The sequence below is a fragment of the Manis pentadactyla genome, chromosome 3, assembly GCF_030020395.1.
Source record: "Manis pentadactyla isolate mManPen7 chromosome 3, mManPen7.hap1, whole genome shotgun sequence".
Classification (NCBI taxonomy): Eukaryota; Metazoa; Chordata; class Mammalia; order Pholidota; family Manidae; genus Manis; species Manis pentadactyla.
In genome coordinates, this window is record NC_080021.1 from 208,212,602 (window position 1) to 208,235,017 (window position 22,416).

The window sequence follows — 22,416 nt, forward strand, 5'->3', positions numbered from 1 at the left end:
CTCATTTGTGGAGTATAACAATGAAGCAAAACCGAAGGAATAAAACAGCATCAGACTCACAAACTGCAAGAAGGGACTAGTGGTTACCAAAGGAGAGGGGTGGGGGCGGGGCGGGGGGGAAGGAGGAAAAAGGGGATTGAGGAGTATTATGATTAGTACACATGGTGTAGGGGGAATCATGGGGAAGAAGACAGTGTAGCACAAGACAAGTAGTGACTGTGTGGCATCTTGCTATGCTGAACGGACAGTGACTGCAATGGGGTATGGGGAGGTGGACTCGATAATATGGGTGAATGTAGTAGCCACATTGTTTTTCATGTGAAACCTTCATAAGTGTATATCAATGATACCTTAATGAAAAAAAAAATGTACGTGTGATAGATGAGTGAATGGTTATCTTGGAGACAACTATTTGAATATATAATAAAGGCAGAAGATATATTGCCGTACCAATCAAATAAGAGTGAATAGAAGGCAGAACGAGGAAATGTACACATCTGTTGTGAGAACATTGTGGCAACTAAGGGAGATAAAATGATAGCTTGATAGGAAAGTTCAGTGTGAGGTGATTTGTTTTATGCAGACACTGAGCATGTAGAACATGGCTCCTGCAGCAGGGAAATTGTCTTGTTTACTGGTGCATTTCCATCGCCTGGTCCCACATCTGGTATGTAGTAAGTGTGTAATAAATGTCTGTTGAATAATGACTTTTTAAATTTGGGAGGAAGATCTAGGAGAGAGAGAGAGACTGGAGATTCAAGAACTTGGTAGGAGGAGATGGGCGAGGTTATGCAAGAGCATATGTACTTAGCTGAACTTTGAAGGAAAAAGGAGAGGAGGGAAGGAGAAGCACAGAAAAGTTGAAGTGGAGGGAAGGATAGTGGGGGAATTCTTGTTGAATAGTCTTGAGTTTCTTAGTGCATTGGAAGTATTGTCGGTTAAGGGGCAGGGAAAATTTGGCAGTTTAAGGAGAGCTGCTACTCCTGGCAAAGGAGAGCCACACCGAGGAGTTGTCCAGGAGAGCAGTAACAGTATATTATTCTCGGGTGACTGATCCAAGCAGCCCCTAATGCACGTACTTACATATTGCACTTTATGTCAAAGCATCTGTTGTATAAAGTATTCATTTCTTTCCAATTAGTATATCGAAAATTTGGAAAAATGTATTAAGCTTGAAGTACTGAATCTCAGCTATAATCTAATAGAAAAGATTGAGAGAGTGGACAAGCTGTTAAAATTACGTGAACTCAATTTATCATATAACAAAATCTGGTAAGTAAATGCTTATCTAGTTAACATTGCAGGGTTGTCTTTGTTAAAGAAATAGATTAATGCTGCCCACGTTACTGCAAGAATCCTTTGAAGTAGCAGACAGACATCCTTATTCATTGATAGCTTAGCCCTTCACTGTGATAACTGCCTTCATGTTTTGGTATTACTGAAGTACAGAATAATATCTATCTAGCATTTTTTGAGAACCAAATTTTATCTTAATTCCATTTTTGACAGGAAGTTTTATCAGATAGATTCTTTGACTCCCTGTCTTATTACATCAAGAAAGTTGGCATGGAGCAGAATGTCTTAAACCTGTCATTTTGATCCTAAAAATATTTCAGCCTGTTTTGATCCTATGTATTTATCCTGATGTTATTTGCTATTGCTGTAAGAAATATGCTCCTAATCTTGTTTCTACTGCATGATGTATATTACTGTGAGAAATAAACATAATAAAACTGATAGTGGCTAAAACTGCAAATAGAAAACTTGCTATAAAAAATGATGCAATGCTTAAATCTTAAAAATCTTCATATTTGCATATCTTCCCCCTCCACATTAGACTCAGTATATATAATGGCCAAAAAAATAAAACAACTAGGAGTAGCAGATGCTTTAATATAGCAAAAATGAAATGGGAAAAGCCAGATTAATAAATCAAGTCCTTAATGTAACATTTGTATAAAAATAACTGATACTGATAAAAATAATTTCAACAAAATAAAAATGAAAATAAAGGAGTTTGGAAACATTTGCCTTGTATAGAAAATTGACTAAGGAATTAAATTGACAATGACATTGGAATAAACTTGGAAAATGCCTCATCAATGAAAATTCATCCATATGGTTGATACATGTTTTATTAATTTAAATATTCTGATTAAAATATTTATGTTCATAAATACAGTATTGTTGCAGGAGGTCCACAAGCTCAAAATGGCCTCCATATCCTGCTGGCATAGCTAATCTTTGGGTGATGACAAGTTAATAGTTAAGGACAGCTCTTGTGCAGGTCTGGGTACAAAGCACGGTGTGTGCTCTTGAGCTTTCCAGCTGTCCCCTGGCTGCCCCCTACTCCTCTTCACAGCGGTTAGTGAGAATGCCACACACTCTTCTTTCCTGTGATGTGGGATCCTAAAGTATAATAATAAAATAGGTAGTATTCCTGGGCACAATCCCACATAAAATCATGGCTGTTCTAAAAATATAATGGAAGAGCTATCATTGTTCTTACTAAGTTTGATTTTATCTTTTGGTTTCCAGCAAAATTGAAGGCATAGAAAATATGTGTTATTTGCAAAAGCTAAATCTTGCAGGAAATGAAATTGAGCATCTTCCCGTATGGTTAGGGAAGAAGTTAAAATCTCTGCAAGTCCTCAATCTGAAAGGCAACAAGATATCATCGGTAAGTTACTCAAAGTAGCAGATTTTTTTCAAAATTTGGACTTGTTGAAAAGAAAATATTAAAATCCAAGTTTTTTAAAAATGGAGTTTCTTCTTTTAAGGTCCTGGTCCTTTGACCAAATATCAAATTCAGACATAACCTAGGATCTTCTGTGGTAATTAAAGATAGGCAATTCTGGTTTTTCATGATTCCATAGTAACTAAGAGTTGACCTCTTAGCATTTACTCCTCTTATCTTTTCACTTGAGCCTCAGAAAACTCTTTTTAAGGAGATAGTGTAGGAATTATTTTTATAGTATTAAGAGTTAGGTGCTATAGTCTTTTCAAGTAAAGTCTCAGAGGGGTTAAATCTCTTACCCAACTTGTGCCAGAATCCAGGTCACTGAATGCCTAGGACAGAGTTCTTTTTTTTCAAACTTGTGAATTAATCCTGATTATAGGTGTCATAGAGGTTAATTACTAGCTTTTTATAGTAGAGCCTATTTGTTATGGTTTACATAATCTGATAATGATGTATATTTTTCTTTGAAGTATAATTTATAATTTTCTTATGATACTTATACAGTTAGGTATTCAATAAGCATTTGCTAAGTAAAAATGTTAACTTATTTAAGTCAATATTAATATTGGAACATTATGCTTATTTTAAAGAACATAAATCATAGAATGGGAAATGAAAGTTATGTCTTTTAATCCAGATTTAGACTTCCCTTTTGTGACCTCGGAGAAACCCTTTACCTCTCTAAAATTCATTGTTTAAATTGGAGAAAACAACCCCCACCTTGCCTCTTTTAAGGAGTGTTATGGCGCTCAGATGAAATGATAGATGTGAAAATGCTTTAATAATTTAAAAACACTAAATAACTTAAGGGTGTACTCCATAAACCTTCACCAGTAGAAGCCAATAGTAAAACACAACATTTGTTTAATGCTGTGGAGTTAACAATGTCTGTGCTTTCTTATTTCATCTTTATAATTATCTGGTAAGGTGATTGTACCATTTCAATGTGACACCCCAAGAACCTTGGAGCACAAGCCTTATAGCACTTTGCACAGTGTCACCTTGGAGCTCTTGGAGCTTGTAGGGTGATGGTAAGAGGTAGCAATGAATCTAAAATTTGCCATAAATATTCCTCAAAGTAGTTGATTCTTATGTAGTACTCAGTGTCCACTGATGTTAACAGGAAAATCATTCAGTAAATATTTATTATTATTTCTAATTTTGCATGATTTTTCTCATCCCAGTTTATATTTGACACTGGCATCAGTAAGAGCAATACACAATCACTTCTGAGAGATTTATTTGTACTGGTTGTTGGGAATAGTGTTCCTTAACCTTTTAAAATCCCTCTTTGGATAAACATAAAAATTTCACTTCAAAAGTGTATCTCCAGATACCTATTTAACTATCAGTTATACCTGTTACCTGAAGATTTACCAGAATGGTTTTATAGCCTTTTATGTTTTTAATTTGCTCAATAAGTATAATAAAAAGACAATAGGTTTAGAGTTACACAGACTTAAATTCATATCTTGTTTCATTCATTTATAAGCTCTAAGCTTTGGGCAAGTCATTGTACTTCTTTGAACCTCAATTTCTTCATCTGCAAAATTAAGATGTATATCATAGGTTGTTGGGAGGAGTCATAAATGAAATGGCATATAGAAATACCTAAGATTGCCCTGATATACTACAGATACTCAAATACTCACTTTCTGTTCCTCCCGTCGCACAACTACTTTTGGGTAATGGGGCTTCCTGGAATAGGTGCCTTACCATTTTGATAGCAATTTCCTTGATTTGTTACTTCCTTTAGGTATGTTTATTATTTTTAAATTAAATTATGCCAATACTAATGTTATATATTGTTTCAGCTCCAAGATATAAGCAAGTTGAAACCACTTCAAGATTTGACTTCTCTGATCCTGCTTGAAAATCCAATTGTGACCCTTCCTCATTACCTCCAGTTTACCATTTTTCACCTCCGTTCACTGGAAAGTTTGGAAGGTCAGCCAGTAACCACTCAGGACAGACAAGAAGCTTTTGAGAGATTCAGTTTAGGTAAGGTGACATTTTTCAAAAAACTAAATTTGGGAGTAGAGAAATTTATTTTCAAAAGTTATCCAGAAAAATATACTGAAGTATATTTTTAATGCCATTTAATGCCATAACTTTATGATGATGTTAAAAATTGCTTGGAAAATGGCATCACAAATTAATTAATTCAACAAATATTCATGGAGCATATACTGTTAGCCAGGCACTGTATCTGACACAGGATACAATGGTGAGCAAGACTGTGGAACTGACCTTCATACAACTTGTGTTCTAGTGGAAAAGACAGACAAAAAGCAAGTGAAGTCACATAATGTGACAGAAGAGAACCCCTTTTTGGCAAAGTGGTGTAAAGGAATAACTCTGAGGAAGTACCATTTAAGCTGAAGGCAAAGGCAAAGGAGGATTAACCATGTGAAGAGAGGCATTTTTAAGGGAGAGGGAGCAGCTTGTACTGTGAGGTTATAAAGACCTGGTGAGTTAAGAGAGAAAGAAGATAGGTAGGGCTGGAGGATAGTGTAAGAAAAAGTTAAGAGAGATGGGGAGAAGTGAGATAATACAGGGCCTTGGAGTTTGGATTTTATTCTAGGTGCAGTGGAAAGCCACTGACAGTTTTTAAGCAGGATGAGACATGATCCACTTTATATATTAAGATTATTTTTGATTCAGGATAGAGAATGATTTGGAGGAGGGCAAAAGCGAGATAAAGGGTCATGTTTGGAGGGTATGAAACAATCTAAGTTAGAAATGTTTGTGGCCTGTATTTAGGTGGTGGATGTGGACTGGATCAATTTTGCAGGTAAAATCAGCAGCACTATCTAATGAATTGGATAATTTCCAAGCTTCTAGCTGAGTAGTGGTTGGATGGTGATACTGTGTTTTAAAAAAAGGAAGAATTCAGAATGCCTATAAGACAGCTAAGAAGAAAATCAGAAATGGGAGTCTAGAGTTCAAAGATATCTATACTAGAGATAGACATTTGAGGGTCATCAGCATAAAAAAGATATTTAATTCCACCAGAATTGATGAGCTTACTCAGGCAGGTGTTGGGAAGAGCAAGAAGGGGAGTCAACTAAGGAAACTGAGAGAGACAGGCCAGCAAAGTAGGAGAAACCAGGAAATAGTGGGTTACAAAAGCCCAAGAAGATTTCAAGAGAGGAAGCGGTTAGCTATGTTGGATGTTGATGAGACTTGAAGTAGCATGAGCACAGAGAACTGCCTTAGATTGGCAAGAACAGTTAAGGAGTGGGTAAAGATTTGAAATATCCTCCCACAATTTCTCTACCCTAGTACTTCATAAATTTCTTTTTAAGTTCAAAAAAAAAAAAATTGACCAATAGCTTCCAGGCCAGGAAATGGGCAGAAGCAAACGTAGTAAATCTCAGTTTATTAATCAGAGAAACAAAGAGAATATTTAAGAGTGGAGTGAACAGACAAATAAAGGCTCAGTTCTTTTGGTCCTTAAGAGGACAAGATGAGATCAGAGAAAAAGAAGAAACATTATCTCTTGATATGAGGGACACCTTCTACATCAGAAGGGAGAGAAGATAGATGTGTGCATTTGGGTAGTTCTATTTCATTAGGAAAATGAGGAGGTTTCTACTGATGGGGTTGTTTTCTCAATGAAATATGAGGTCATCAACTGAGAAAGAAAAATAGTATGGGACGTTTGAAGAGAAAGAGGAAGGTACGAAATAGCCATTTTAGAGTGTTAGAAAGTGAGCCTGTGTTCAACTATTTGAAATTGATGTTAGTCCATTTTCACTTAAAAAAACAGCAGTATCATATGGCTTGATCCAATACTTAAGAAATATGGTAAATTTTTATTAATTTGGGATCCCCCTAACTCAACATTTGTTACCCCAAAGTTTATGGTTTGGAGTCATTAAAAATATAAATAATGCAAAGGAAAGTCATCATTTAAATAGACAATGGAGGAAAATAATTAAACTATGATTATTCTTGACTTTGAATATTAATTAGGAACCTTTAATGTACTGATCTCTTGGGATCCAGTGATGATCCAGATAGATGCAGTTTCTGCTTTCACAAAGTTTTAGTGGGGAAGGCAAACAGCCAAGCTATTTAGTCACATTTTACAACTGTGTTACGAGAGCGACAGCAGAGGTGCGGTGTGGTATGAGAGCATCCCTGAGAAGCATCTAACCTGGGGAGAAGGTAGAGACAGCGCAGGTTTCTCAAAGTGTTTTTTTGAAACCAAAGATGTAAAATAGGTCAGAAGAAGATAGAGGAAGACAGTTCCAGGCAGAAGGTGTTAATAAAAGCCTGCAGGTGAGAAGCATCATCACAAATCTGAAGCAGTAGAGTCATTTCAGAAAGGCTGCAGTGGGGTGTGCTTCAAAATGAGGCTGGAGAGGGAGGTTTGGGACCAGATCATGAAAAGCCTTGTCAGTCCTTCATGTAAGCTTTTTGGATCCTATCCTAAGCATAATAGGAAGCCTTTGAAGGATTCATAAGATACTTCGTAGTATTTTGCAAACATACTTGCAACATCCTTTAAAATATAATTACTAATATCAAATAAAATATTACGTGTTTTTTATAGAAGACCTGGAGAAAAACCTCATTTATCAACAAACTAATTGAGCTAAATATTTGGAAGTAAAGTGTTATCTTTTAAAATTGTTATCCAAGTGATAATGCCTTCTTACTTCTTAACATAAATCACTTTAAGCTCAAGAAAATCTTTCCCAAAACCATAGTGAATAATTTTTAAAGTAGAATTGTATTTATACTACTTTAAGACTTCTTTTGCTAGTATTTGAAAAATATTCTTACCTTCAGGTAGAAAATATAATGATCAATAAACTATTAAATTTGTATTAGCATTGTGAGAATTATCAAAATGTGACACAGACAAGATGTGAGCAAATGCTGTTGGAAAAATGGTGCCAAAAGAGTTGCTTGATACAGGGTTGCCACAAATCTTCAGTTTGAAAAAAATGTAGTATCTGCAAAGCTCCATAAAATGAGGCATGCCTGTGTATATTAAAAAAAAAATGTGCATTGGCAGAAGAGGTAGAAAGACTGGAAAGAGACCTGGAAAAGAAGATGATGGAAACTGAAGAGCTTAAGAGCAAACAAACGAAATTCCTTGAGGAAATTAAAAATCAAGACAAATTGAACAGATCATTAAAAGAGGAGGCCATGTTACAAAAACAGAGCTGTAAGGAGCTAGAGAGTAATCTAAACACAAAAAATGAATTGGTAAGTCCGTATTTTATATTGCTTTGACTCTATCCTCCTGAAATAGAGAATTCTTTGTTCTTGGGTCTAAAAACACAACTTCCTGACCATAGAATGGGAAAGATGTGGTTTGACAGAAGTATGTATAAAAGGTTTTACAAGTTGTAGTTGACTGTGCAAGAAAGATAGTATCTTGGGCTTCATTCTTTGAAGTATGGTATTCAGAACAGAGGAGAAGGAGAAAGTCCCACACTGTGAGGAGTTGGTCTGACTGCCCCTAGATATTTGTATCTTTTTTTTACAACATTGTTGGTGAGACTACATTGGCAAAACTTTTAGAAGGTAATTTGGCAAAATTATCCAAATATAAGTGGACATATGCCATGTCCTATATATTGGAAATATGTATAATATTTATTATGCAATATTTATTATATAATAGTTATGTGTAATCTGTATTTCTAATATATACTGTATAAATTGTAGCAAGAAGATATTTATATGTACCTGCTTACATATATACAAGTACACATATGTACTACATACTGTCCTACAAAGGGACATTCACTGCACTATTGTTTATATTAGCAAAATACTGACAATAACTAAATGTCCCCCAGTAGATAGCCATAGGGTAGAATAATCATGTTATTATTAAAATGAGCTAGAGTTATATGTCCTGATATGGAAGGATATCTAACGCATATTGCTATGTGAAGACAAGCAAGCTGTAAAACTATCAAGTATGATCCTATGTAAGTATGTGTAGGGAAATATTGTAGAATATGTACTAGACTCTTGACAGTAATTATTTCTGAGGAGAGAATTATAGAGCATTTTCAAATTGCCATTTATGCATATATATCATGTTTAAATTTTATATAATTTGGCTTTATGGTTGAAATAGGAAGAAAAGATACTTTAAAAGAGAAAGATTTAGACAGACTACATATAGTGTATGATCAGAAGGTATCTGACCCAGAGACTTCAAAGGTCCTGAGGCCATGTCCTGTGAGGAATGGCCAAAGCAACAGGGATGTGCTGGCTGGAGACGAGGAGACCCAGCAAACTATGATGATTGCCTTCAGAGAGTAAAAGGACTGTTTCATGGAAGAGGAACTAGAGTTGTTGACTAAGGTCCCGTGAGCTAAGATTAAGAAATGGCAAATAGAATTGTAGGAAAGCAGTTTTTCATTTGGTAATAAAGAAATTTCTAATAGCTGTCGTGAGATGAAATGTGGTAAGTCTAGAATGTGTTTGCTATCACTGCAACAAGGCATACGCTCAGGGTTAGGGGAAAAGATAAGAAATACTGGGCAGGGATATAGACTAAATGACCTTAACTGGCCTTTCAGCTCAGAGAATCTGATTCTGTAAAATTATTAGGCTACTTTCCTTGAGGGAAAAATTGGTATTGGTACTCTCTTTTGACAGTTCTTTTTTTTTTTTTTTTTGATCTATGCTTAACTTAGAGAGTTATATTTTTCATATAACTAATAGAATCCTAGATGCAGTTTATTTTTATTTTTACATCCCCCTTTCAAGATTGGCATCCTGACTTAATAATGAATAATTGGTAAGAATTCTGCTTAAGCACTTAAATTTTTTAGCAAGAGGAAATTGTTACTTGAAATCTGAATGCTTAACTACCTCCTTTTTGAACTCTTCTTTGCTTGAGAAAAAAGATAATTTATACCAGGGGAGCATGATGAAAAACAGGGCAGCTTCCCCAGCTCTGTTAGTCAAATATTCAGAACATTTGTGGGTTCCTTCATATGCCTCTTATATGTTGACTGTTTTTTGAAGGCATATTATATATGATGTTATGAATCTGATGATTATCATTGGTTTTATATTATACGTACTTCTGTTGTTCTCCATTCCATAATAAGGTGGAGTGGATTATTGAGTAATTAAATCACTGAAGACTTAAATGACAATCAATTTTATTTTATGCTATCACTTAACATTTGTATTTAAAATACAAATATAAAAATCAGTACTTTCTATGCTATCACTTGATATTTGTGAACATTTAATACATTTTCCAGAGTTAATGATCTTTTTTATAATACAGAATCCATCTTTTATTACTAAGAAAAAGGAGCTTTATAATTTCTACATGCTGACTCCCTAGTGCACGTTAGACAACATATTGAAAACCTTAGCAAATGTATCTTATGAGTCTCTGCTATCCCCCAATTAGGGTTATTATAGTTGCCTAGTTTTCTCTTTTGTTTATTTATAATGATGTTAATGTTTGTGCTGTAAATAAATATTTCATAAATTGTCAACAAATTTTGCTGATTTTTAATTTTTTTGGTAACATTTTTGGTTAGAAGAAAGACTGTGCTATTCTTTGTATCATTATGTTATTTTTATTATTAGCCATTTAAAAATAATCACATTTATATGTAAAGGTAATATATGTTTATTGTAATGATGGTAATAGATGTCCTTTTTATTTTCTATACTTATACAATATACATGTAATTACATAATGCAAATAATTACATAATGCATATGTAATTAAATATGTATCTTTTATTATTTTTATGATTTTAAAAATCTTACTATTTTCTAAAATTCTCCTTATTTTTTACAAAACAGTATGTCATGGACACCTCTCCAAGTTAAAAAAATACACACACATGCACACACATGTGAACACACATATATATGCACATACACATAAATCTTCCTTATTCTTTTCAAAGTCTATATTGTGTTCCATTACATGAATCCTCCATAATTTATTTAGCATGCTTTATTGATGAATATTTAGGTTGCTTATTATTAGAAAAAATACTACAGAGAACATCTTTGTGTGTGTGTGTGTATGTGTATATATATATATATATATACATATACATACATATATATATACATATATACATATATATATATGTATATATATATATATATATACACTTATATATGCTTATAACTGCTTTTACACTTCTTAAGCAGTTAGTGAAAGGGTCTAATTCCCCACTTGATATTATTTTGAACTTGAATTATTTTGCAAATAGGATTTAAAAATTTTAATCTCGTTGCTTTAGTTACTCTTTTTTTAAGTTGTTGGAGAGTTGAGTATTGCATATGTATTTATTAGCTATTTTTTATTTCTTCTTTATATTCATATTGTTTTGCCTATTCTTTTATTATTCCAAAGGGCTGTTCAATGTTAAAGAAATTCTTTGTCTTTTTCTAGGAGCCTACCTTTGAAAAACATTTTCCATTATCTTATGCAAACTATCTGGTGATAATTTCATCTACAGTTGTATAATGTTTTCTGGTTTCATAAAGTATTTCCTCATGTAATAGGTCAATTAACCTATAAGAGAAACATAGTAACATTGCAGTAAAACTTCTGGTGGCCCTTTACACTACAGTAGTCCCCCCTCTCCTGCCACCAACAAATATTAACTTTGCTTAACTTTAATATTAATATTAATTTATCTTTACACAAGCATTTAACTCCTGTTCCTCCATTTCGTCATTTTTAAAATGAGGATGATTTATCTCTCCTGCCAGCCTCACAGTTGTGAGGACCTGATGAGGTAATAAATTTGACATGAGTCAAACTAAGTAATGGAAGGTGGTAAATCTGTAACTCATGGTTAGAATGATGATAAAGTGTATCCATATAAGAATAATGCAAATACTAGTAACAGTATCTTCTCTAAGGTAAGTTGTCAGCAAAGAACAGTTTGTATTATTACAGCCTAACTCTAGAGTTCTTCAGGTGATGTCTCTGTTTTGCTTCTTTTTCCTTTTAGCCCTTGTCTTGGTTTCTTACAGACCCTTTTCTGCCGATTCTTTATTCTTCCCTAAAGGTAGTTTTTTCAGGGCTGAATGGCATACTGTGTTTCCCATGGTTTGCATGATAACTTGTATTAATATTCATTTTAAGTTTTGAAACTGTCTTGCTTTCTTGAGAAATGTGCTTGTGTGCGTGTATGTATAGTTTTTTAAACAATATTTTTATCAAACTATAGTTGATAGACAATATTATATTGGTGTCAAGTATACAACGTAGTGGTTCAACAGTTGTATAATTTTTTTAGTGGATGTACATAGGACAGTGAATTTGAATGTGGGAGAAAGAATTTGTATCATTTTTACCATTGGTTTACTATGTTAGTTACAGTCAACTCTTGATTATCCACTGCTAATACTGTAACTAGCCTACTTTGACTTCTGATTTGCTCTCATTTGTGTATTTTTTCAATGAACATTTATTGAATGCTTACTATATGCTAAGCCTGGTTTTATAAAAGCCACAAAGTTAGTTTAAGATACACAGAGAATTTATTATTATTTGCCTGCAGAGACCAGGTCATACATTCTTCGTGATTCCAATTACATTTGCCTTTGTTTGGCCCTACTGCCAATGATCTTTGGGGAAAGAAGCCCAAGATTAGTTGACACTGTTGGTTGTCATTTGCTTTCTTGAGACTCAGAGACTTATGAGCATTTAGTGGAAGCATTGGTGTGAGTCATCTGTTAGATACCCTACAGAAGGACATTGAAGACAGTATAATAGAATAGACAGAGTGTTGAATTTGGAATCAGGAGACTTGAAATTGATTTCTGCCTCTTCCACTACCAGCTGTTCAATTGGGCATGTTATTTAACCTCTCATGCCCATTTTATCATCTCAAGGACAGTTATGAAGATTCAGTGAGACAGCACATGTAGAATGCTTAGCATACTGTCTTGCATACAGTGAGTACTTGATCAAGATGACCTGTTATCCAGGTTAGCATTACTTCTACTTGGATGGATAATAGGAGGTGACTGTAAGCTAAATCATGCACGACTTTGATTTCCTGGACCTTATAACATGCTCATGTTTGTTTATGTTTTCTTCTCTTCAGCTTGCATTTTATAGTTATGTTTTTCTGCATGTTTTTTCATCTGGTATCTATTATCAGACACTGGGGGAAAAGGTAAAAATCACTTAGTGGACCTTTGAAATGAACTGAAAGATAGGTTTAGTAGAAAAGGAGCTGGTGCTGGTAGTTAATAAAATACTTAGCTTCTGCCACTAATCTAGTATGTAACTTTTAGCAAATCAATTTATCAATCTGGGGCTCAATTTTTTCACTTACGAACTCGAGAGAATTAGATTGGTTAGCCTTTTTTCTTCTAGCTACAGAAATTTTAAGAATAACTAAAAATTTGTAGTTATAGTAGAATTACTTTATTAAAAGTATAATATTACAGATTTGGAACTGATTGAGTTTATTCACATCCCTTAACCTCTATTACAAAGAATAATGTTCTGGAGACTGAGATGCCATTAGCCAAAATACTATAGCAACAGTACTACAACTGAAGCTGGTCTCTTACTTTTATCCTTCTCACTCCTCCTTCTGATTCCTTTGTAATTAATGTCAAATATAATTTCCATCCATAATTTGAAACTATCATTAAGATTGCAGGATAAGTTAAATAAATTAGTGCTAATTACTGGGAATTCAGGAAGCAGGTACTTAGCAGACTAGTTACTTTCAAAATAATTGATACAGAGTTATTTTCATGTTTGGATGAAGCAAGATTAAAATATTTCTAAAATCTTTATTCATTGTATCTTGATATAGCATATAAACTTCAAAGGTCTTTTATGTGATCTCTTATGAAACATTACTTTTGTATTTCTTTCTTTATAATACTTTAGAATTAAGATAAAATGCTCTGAATGATATGCTATTTGCTGTGGGGTTTAAAACAATCTAATTATTAGTTATGATTATAACGTGCCATACCATTGTACCTTTATACTTACAACTTACACTGTATCTTGTTTCATATCAAATTGGGCCAATAGCTGAAACAGAAGACCATGGAACTAACACGAGCGTGTCAGAAACAGTATGAGCTCGAACAGGAATTGGCCTTTTATAAAATTGATGCTAAATTTGAACCACTAAACTATTATCCATCAGAGGTGAGTTACTACAATTTTTTAGTAACCAGAGTTACAGCCAGCATAGAGTAGGGCAGGGGAGGGTGGGTGATGGAAACATTCAAGAGATTTTATCGATAACCACTCTACTTTCTTGTTATGAGGACATCAGCAGAGTAAATGTATTTTGGTTGAATCTGTGAATTATTTAGCTCAATAAGTTAGAGCAGTGTACAGAAGAGGTAAAAAGCCCCAGGAGAATCTTTGCCCTTATCCATATCCATAACCCACAGCGGCTGGCTAGCACTCTGTTACTTAGCTCAAGAGGATGGTTGACCAGCTCCCTTAAATCCAAACTTCCAGAAATACTACACTGCCTGCTTCAGTGATCATGGAGTATAGCCATCTCCTACATTGTTCAGTAATCACTGGGTTCAGTATTAGTCAACCATTATTTGTACAAATGCCATAAGTGCCACTGCAACAGAGGAACTGCTTAACATCTAAGACCCAGTAAAAAAATTCCATTTATTAAAATTTATTGACTGAGGTTCAGTCAAGAAACCAAAATAAAGCACCTAGATTTCTTATTTGAAAGATTAAACAGTGCTAAAAATCACATAACTGTAGGCAGTTCTTTAATCAGTGAATCCACACTCACTCTTTAGGGATAGAAGGAGGCATCCTTTGAGACCATTTTTTGTTCTAGTTCCATTTTGGCATATTAAGAATATGATAAAAGAATGATAAATCTTTTTCAACTTGTAGACAGGTAGGATTAATATTTAGGCAATTCTGTGGTATGTTCTTCACTAATAAAATAAATATCACTAATTTATTTTGTTTTTAGTATGTTGAATTTGATAAAACCCCAGATGAAAGCCCTTACATTGGCAAATCCAGATACAAGAGAAATATGTTCGTCACAGAGAGTTACATTATAAGTAATGCCCAGCCAACAGAGATCAAGAAGATGGAACCAGAAGGAGAACAACCTAGAAATGAGCATGTGAACTTGCGAGCCCATGCACCACTCGACTTACAACCAGAAGATGAAGAGAAAAAAATAAACGCAGGTTAGAAAAAGTTAAATTCTTTAAAAATATAAAAAGATTGAATATACAGGCAAATTTTGTTTTATAATTCTTTAAATTAAACGTGCATTTTTGTTTACATGAAAGTCTAGAAAGTATTGATTCATTGAGCAGATTGGTTTTTATGATTCTTGTTATGGTTAAGAATGGGGTTTTTGACAGTAATTTGATGGCAGTATGGCCACATGTCCAGGGATCCAAGAATGCTTTAATCTTGTCCCATCAGCAGGTCTTTCTCACCATTGGAGCTATACATTCAAAGAAATAATGAGTAATGATTGGAGCAAGGAAAGTACCACTTTATTGACCACTATGCTTATAGCCAAACCCCAAGTCAGTGCTTTGGATAAGCTGGATCAGTACACTCTTTAAACTTGGGCCTAAGGCTGGCGCTTGACTATTCACAACCTGACCCACACTCCACCTCCTCAGCCTTCTACCCTACCTCCCCAAAACATCTAATTCAAGGGATTTTACCACCTCCTGGAAAGTCACAGAGAAGAAGTCAATCCAGGGCTCTTAGAGACCCTGCCAATGATGACTTTGAATCCTCTTACCCCCTCAGCTGCATGGATATGGAAGAAGGAGAAAGTAGACCTGAGTTCATGCATCCCCCGAGTCATCTTGGCCCATTGTTGGGTCCTCATCAATCCGATTAGCAGTCCATCTTCCCTTGGTAGCACCTAAATGGAAAACATGGAAGGCTAGTTGACGACTTGGAGAATAGAAAAAAGAGACTTGAGATGTCTGTAGCACATAATATGTGCAAGGCTACAGAGGGCAAAAGCAAAACTAAGTCACATGTATGTGTAGATTAGCTTCAAGGGGCTCATAGTTTTATAGAAGGCAGGGAGAGAGAGAAAAAGAAATGGGAAATTTATGGTAGAAAGTAATTGACTTAAGGTCACCCCCAGCTAGGAGAGACTGTTTGTAGTTAATTTCTTGATACTGAGTCCTATCATAAAGAATTTACCTCCAACACTTTCCTTTTAATAGCTTGAACGTAATTATAAGTTAGTGACATATAAGTGCATATTTACCAATAAAACATTTGTTCTCTCAGAAGAGTTTTGTATTGAAGTATCAAGTAAAGCTCCTTTTATGTTAAGAATTTTACAAATAAAAGGATCAGTTATAGTTCTATGGCATATCATGAAACTGTTCTAGAGATTGACTTATAGAAAGGAAAACTATTATAAGAAATTACTTTTTAAAATTCCTGTGCCCTATAATGACAGAATTTAACTGGGGGGAGGAGGTTATTGCTGAGAAAAAAAATCTGGTAGAAATTTGAGAATTATTTTTCTTGTGTTTGTGTGCATGGTTTTTAAATTTGCAGCACAAACTCGACTATCAGAACTGCAGGATGAAATAGAAAAGGCAGAAAAACAAATTTTAAGAGCTACTGAAGAATTTAAACAACTGGAACAAGCTATACAACTTAAAAAAGTATGTAAAGGCAAAGCAGCAATGCTAAGAGGAAATGTAAAACATGAAATTGTGTTTTCTCCCTTTATAACCATGTAAAACAACTTTTCAATCAGTGCTGCCTACTTCATTATGGAATAACAAATTTCAGAGTCAAATATGGTTCTAGCATTTTCCAATTATGTTTTCCTTCCATTCATGATGACATTCTATTAGTGTTTTATAAAGTGTGTAGAAATAAACTACTTATAATTTATGTAAAAAAATGTGTTCAGTTTACCCTATTTTGAAAGTATCTACTTTACCCAGAAAAGTTGCTGCTTCCTGATATATCACTTCTAATTTAATTAAGCACTTCCACTTTTAAGGTCCTGGAACCTAGATTAAGAGCCAGAAAACATCTCTACTATATACCATGAACATTATCGAATACAAGCAGCAAAAATGTAAATAATGTGAAATATGGTGTACAAAGGGTGGAAGTGATACACTCTCAGAAATTACCAAAGTGTGTCATAAAGAAGTAAGCACTTAAAACACATGATATAATTGCATAGGGAGAAAATTCAGAGAAGGGTAGTATTTTGACATTTTAGTTTTTAAGTATGTGAAAGGTTTTAGTTACTTGCAACTCTTAAAAATCAGTATTTCAACCTTAACGATTGTAAATGTATTTATACCATAGTAGAAAGAACAAGAATGTGAAATCCAAATTATAGGTTCTTTTAAAATATATACTGTATTATTACTTTCAAATTATATTGTAACTAGAAATTGATTCAAGTTTATTGTACTACATGTCAAGTCACTGACTAGGCTGGTTCCTGAGTAATGAGCAAAACAGATCTGTGTCCCTCCTTCATGGACAGAAAATAGGCAATAAACAAGTAAAAAAGAAACACAGAAGCAACACAAGAGCTGTGGGGAAAAAAATAGAAAATTAGGAGGAGCAATAAAAAGGATATAATTTAGATTGCAGGGACCCACAAAGCCATCTCTGAGGAAGTGTCATTTAGGCTGAGACCCAGTGAGGCAGAGTTAGGAGATAGTGTATTCCAGGCAGAGGTGACAGTGGGTACAGTGACCTTCAGGCTAAAGATTGCTCTGCACAGTGAGGGAAAGTGTAGTGGAAAATGAGGCTGAAGATCATGCCAGGTTTCATAGGCCATTTTAGGGGGGTCACATTTTATTCCGAATTTAATGGGAAACTTTTGAAGGTCTGTAGATGGTAGAGTAGCTTATCCTATTTTCATTTTTATAAGGTCACCCTGGCTACTGCATGAGAGTGAAGTGGGTGAGAAAGAATGGAGATGTATGCATCTATTAGGAGGCTATTGTTTAGCTTAGGCAAGAGATGATAATGGCTTGGACTAGGATGGTGATGGTGGACATGGAGAGAAAGCAGACTGATTCTAGATAATATTTGGAAGTAGAACTGATATGACTTGAAGATGAATTGAAAATGGGAGATGAGGTGGAGTGAGCTATTAAGAATTATTTTAATGATTAAATAAGAATGTTTTATAATAGCATTGGCTAAAGTTTGATATAGATGTAAATAATATACATAATTTTAAAATAAATGAATTTTTATAAAATGCTTGAAAAAAGATATTTTAAATGAATAAATATAAACCTAAATTTTTCATTCCACTGTTAATTTGTTTGACATGCTAATTATAAAAGTAAACACTCTATAATGTCAGCTACTATTAACATCATGGTTATTATTAATAAATTGTAAGTTGCTTATATTAGAATGACAATTTCATTTCTTCTTGCTCTTAAATTATTGGTTTTCATAAATTTCTATAAGATTTTCTACATATAATTAGTATAAAAGTATAAGATATGAATAGAATGCCTAGATAACTCCTATATTTTATTTTTATTTTAAAAAGCTGATAGAACATAGAATACCTTTTTTAAATTATAGAAGTTTTCTTCAAACTTGTAAATCAGTGCTGCTATCCTCTGTTAATTTTGTTTTGGGGTGTGGGGAATTAGATTTCAGAAGCAGAAAAAGACCTTCTTTTCAAGCAGTTGAGTGGTAGGATACAACTTCTAAATAAATTACGCCAAGAAGCTCTGGATCTGGAAATGCAGGTGGAAAAGCAAAGACAAGAAATTGCTGAAAAGCAGGAGGAGATTAAGGACCTGCAAATAGCTATTGATAGTGTGGATTCCAAAGACCCAAAACATGTAAGTAAATGAAGAGATTTTTAGCATGTTCTATGGGGACTACAATATCATTCTATGTAGATACTATGCCTCATAATTTTTAGCTACAGACTGCTCTTTGCAAGCCTCTTTCAGTTTAATGCACAAATCTGAGTGATGTATATGCTTATGTATGTGTGTGTATTGTATATGTACATATATGTGTATGTTATATAGATGTGTGTAAATATACACACATACATATATATAATATGTATGGGTGGGTATGTTTAAAACAAAACAACCTAGGGCCTGAAGGAGGTAGCTTTCAGTAGAATGATGTGTACTTTTTTTTTTAGTCGTTGAATTTCATTATATTTCAAATTAGGAGAAACTTCCAAGATGTTCTTCAAACCTCTTACCCTTTGTCTTTCCTTATTTTCTTAAGAGCAAGGTGGTGAGATGGGATAACTGAAGGGGATTCAAAGTCCTTTTTCAACCTCTTCTTTAATCCTTTATGCAAATATTCCACTAAAGCTATTTGTTGTTTCATATTGTTTTGCTTTGTCCTTAAAAGGATACATTCTTCTAGAACATGTCTTCCTAAAATATGACCAGAGGTGGTCAGGTGGCTAGATGCTGGAGTTAGATTCTTGTCTTTTTCTGTCTGTACCCTGAGAAGTCTTACTAATGGTTTATACTGTAGCCAGTATTTGTAAAATAGAAATAAAAATATTTTCTTTTCTAACAAAAATCTAAGTCTTAGTACTGAAATTGAAACTAAAACTAGTCTTGATTATTTTAAAGAATTTTCAGTACATGAGAGATTTTAGTAATGTGTAATGTGGTCAACAATATCCTACTTTATTGTATTTATTTGTTCAGAAGTCTGCCACCCCATGTAAAGCTCCTGAGGACAGGAACTGTGTCCTCCTGTTATCTGTATTCCCAAGGTCAGCCCTATGATTATGAATGTTTGTGTCAAGGAAGGTAGGAAGGAACTAGCCTGTAGACACTACCCAAAGCTCCTATGCTGCCTCTCTCCAGTTCTGTGATCTGTGAGTCTAGTTAGAACCTAGATTCTATGTTTGCTTTTAACAGATGGCTGTGATATTCTTGGCAAACAGGGAGTCTAATGCTCATGGGATTTCTGTAAACAATTACATATGGAAAGGGGTTATATGAAAAGTAGGATTGGTGTCCAAGTTTTGAAGGTACCAAAGTCAATCCGTCTTAGTGGGGATGAAACATACAAACCAGACTTAAGATTCCTTTATGGTACTGTTAAAACTGCTAAATGTAGTTCTTGAGATTACAGCCTTAGTTTCAGCACCAGAAGATACATCTTTTTAATCTGTTCACCCAGAAGGAGGATCTTTTTCTAAATTTCAAAGCTGCATTATTGGCTAGTGTTAGGCACCTCAGATGTGGACACATTAGCAAAGAAAATCAAAGTGGGATCCCTGCATATTTTTCTATAGATGGAGACAGACTTGTATCCAGTTAATTTTTATTACCTAATCAGATGAAGTATCTTTCTGAATAGCAAATAGAACTTCACAGTTAAAGCTTTAGAGATTAGCAAACAGTGTAAGACTGAGATATGATGGAAAACATATTTTAAGTGCTAACAATGTCTTATATTTTGCTGTTTTTTTGCATATATCACTGAAGAACGTTATCACAGCATGTATTGTAGATTGGTGGGGGTTTTTTCAAGTTGCAGAAGATGAAAATATGATTTAGAAAAATTAAATTACTTCCCAAAGTCACCTTTTTAGGAGAGGCGGAGCCCTTGCTTATGCTGCTGCAATGACCCTCTCCCTACAAAAGAATTAAAGGTGTAAAGGGATTAATTATTTTAAAAATAGCTTAGAGCGAAGCCTAGTCAACTTTTTAACAAACATAAGCATTTAACCAGGTTGTAAAAGAAAAGGGTACTATTTAAAAATCAAATCCCATTTTAGTTATAAAAAATGTTCGTAATTACAAGCACAAATATCACAAGAAAGAACATAATAAAGGAAGATTTGTGTTGCCCTTCTCTCTGGCGATGCCCGGTGAAAGCAAAAGGTAACTGTTCTCTGTGCAGGGAATTAACATGTAGTAATCTGTTGCAAAGGGTGTGCGTGATTGGCCGTAGGGAGCTTCCTGTGTTGTGATTTAAAGCACGGAGGGTGGGACCTGCCTGCAGAGGCTGCTTGTGATTGGACAGGCTGGGCTGCCTCTCACGCAGGAATGTGGTTGAAGCCCTGTGAAGTTAGAAAGGCTCGGAGGCGCTTGCAAAAATGGAGCTGTCAGAGAGGGAAGTACATGTGAATTTGAAGACAGCACTGGAAAGCGTTCCGCCCACAATCTCCCTGTTCTCAACGGCTCAGTTTTAACAGGACAAATTCTAAGTTAAGGTATGATCATTTTCTCTTGCTCTGTACAAAGACTTAAAAGGAGGAGGAGTCAGAGATGTAAGTTCCTGTTTTTATACCTCTTTTGTGAGCTCCACGGTAATGAAAATCAGGGAGTATACTTTTGCTCCATGTGTTTAATGCAAATCATTGGCATATTGAACCTGCCTGTAAAGAAATTTCAATGGAATTTTTAGTGGTGAATTTTAAAGTTTTATTATTAGAGATATGAATGGAGTTGTTTTTAAATTTTCTTTAGCCATAAAAATCCTAAATTTATCTGCAGCTACTTTCAAAGAAAGATTTCAGCTGGGTTTTATGGAAGTGTAGGGTATGAGTTTTAAAAATCCCATCAAGTTTTACCAGTAGTTAAATAAAAACCTTCCAATCAAGCTGCCATTCACTTGTTTAAAAATGAAGACTTTTCTTTCTTGTCTTTGGAAGCAGCAAACAAAATTGAGAAATGTTCTTTTATAATCAGATGGTCTTAGATTTGAGAGCTTTGGAGTTCATTGTAAAGACTATAATAGAGTTCTGTTTCCTGACAACTTTCTCTGGATTTATTGTTCTGTTTCTCTGACCCTGTGGGGACATACTAGAGCCAGTGCAGGTGTGAGTGAGAGGGCAGAGGTTCTCTGGGGAATTATTTTCTCTGTGTAGGAACAGTTGCCTCTCTGGAGACCTGGGCAAGTCCTTTGATGGATCCGAGATTCGTTTTGTCAAGTATGAAAGGAATAATTAGGCTAGACCATTTGTTCTCAGTTTTCCTCCAGCACACCTAAGAAACACAATCCAGTGTTTTCAGGTAACCATAGCTCTCTCATGCAATGGCTGTTGTCAGGGTGTGAGAGGGTGTGTGGGTGTGTGACAGCTGTTTTCCACCAGCAGCATATGCAGTTGTGGTAAAGTGTATCTCCAGAAGGCCCTCCATCTTGAAATCACTGGGTAAATGGTATTTGAGGTCCCTGTCAGCTCCCAGTTTATCAAACCTAAAAGTAAAATGTTTCTCTGTATAAGGAATTGAAGATAGACTTGAATTCTAAGTATTTATTTCATGTCTCTATTTCCCCCTTAAGGAGACTTTTTTTTAAAAGTTCATATACTATGGGGGTGGGGGTTTAATTAAAAAGGTACTACTTGCCATAAAATTTTTTTAATATAAAAGAACACATAAGAAAAGAAAAAAAACTGTAATCCTTCCACGCAGAGATATAAGCTTTGTTAACATTTTGCAATATAGTCTTTTTCTGTGGATATAGGTATATATAATCAACTAACTTTTTGGAATTAACCTTTTAAAAAGATATATTTTATGCAACGCAAAGAACTCAGAGGTTGGCTACGTCACCTGCTACCTATGTCCTTGGAAAAATCACTTAACCTCTTTGATCTGCAATTTGCTCATCTGTAAAATGGAGATGGCTTCCACATGAAGTTGTCATAAGGTTTCAAAGAAAACTTCTCACATGAAAATGG

The 22,416-nt window shown here is 34.5% G+C and overlaps 1 protein-coding gene across 12 annotated transcripts in view; it reads left to right on the top strand.

Moving 5' to 3' along the window:
- CNTRL (centriolin) overlaps positions 1-22,416 on the top strand; it is an 85,360-nt gene that overhangs the window by 11,431 nt on the left and 51,513 nt on the right. For 7 of the 12 annotated variants that reach the window (XR_005030806.2, XR_008996622.1, XM_036915472.2 and 4 more), the window contains exons 4-12: positions 1,142-1,272; positions 2,539-2,680; positions 4,555-4,741; positions 7,770-7,963; positions 11,725-11,781; positions 13,779-13,898; positions 14,707-14,932; positions 16,290-16,399; positions 18,386-18,580. Coding sequence is in view for 10 of the 12 variants with exons in the window: in XM_036915472.2 (XP_036771367.2) it covers positions 1,142-1,272; positions 2,539-2,680; positions 4,555-4,741; positions 7,770-7,963; positions 11,725-11,781; positions 13,779-13,898; positions 14,707-14,932; positions 16,290-16,399; positions 18,386-18,580 (1,362 nt within the window). In the remaining 2 variants the exon portion in view is untranslated. Of the gene's footprint in view, positions 1-1,141; positions 1,273-2,538; positions 2,681-4,554; positions 4,742-7,769; positions 7,964-11,724; positions 11,782-13,778; positions 13,899-14,706; positions 14,933-16,289; positions 16,400-16,507; positions 16,902-18,385; positions 18,581-22,416 lie in introns of those variants that run through there. The other 5 variants (XM_036915477.2, XM_036915478.2, XM_057498983.1 and 2 more) reach the window with 3 other exon arrangements.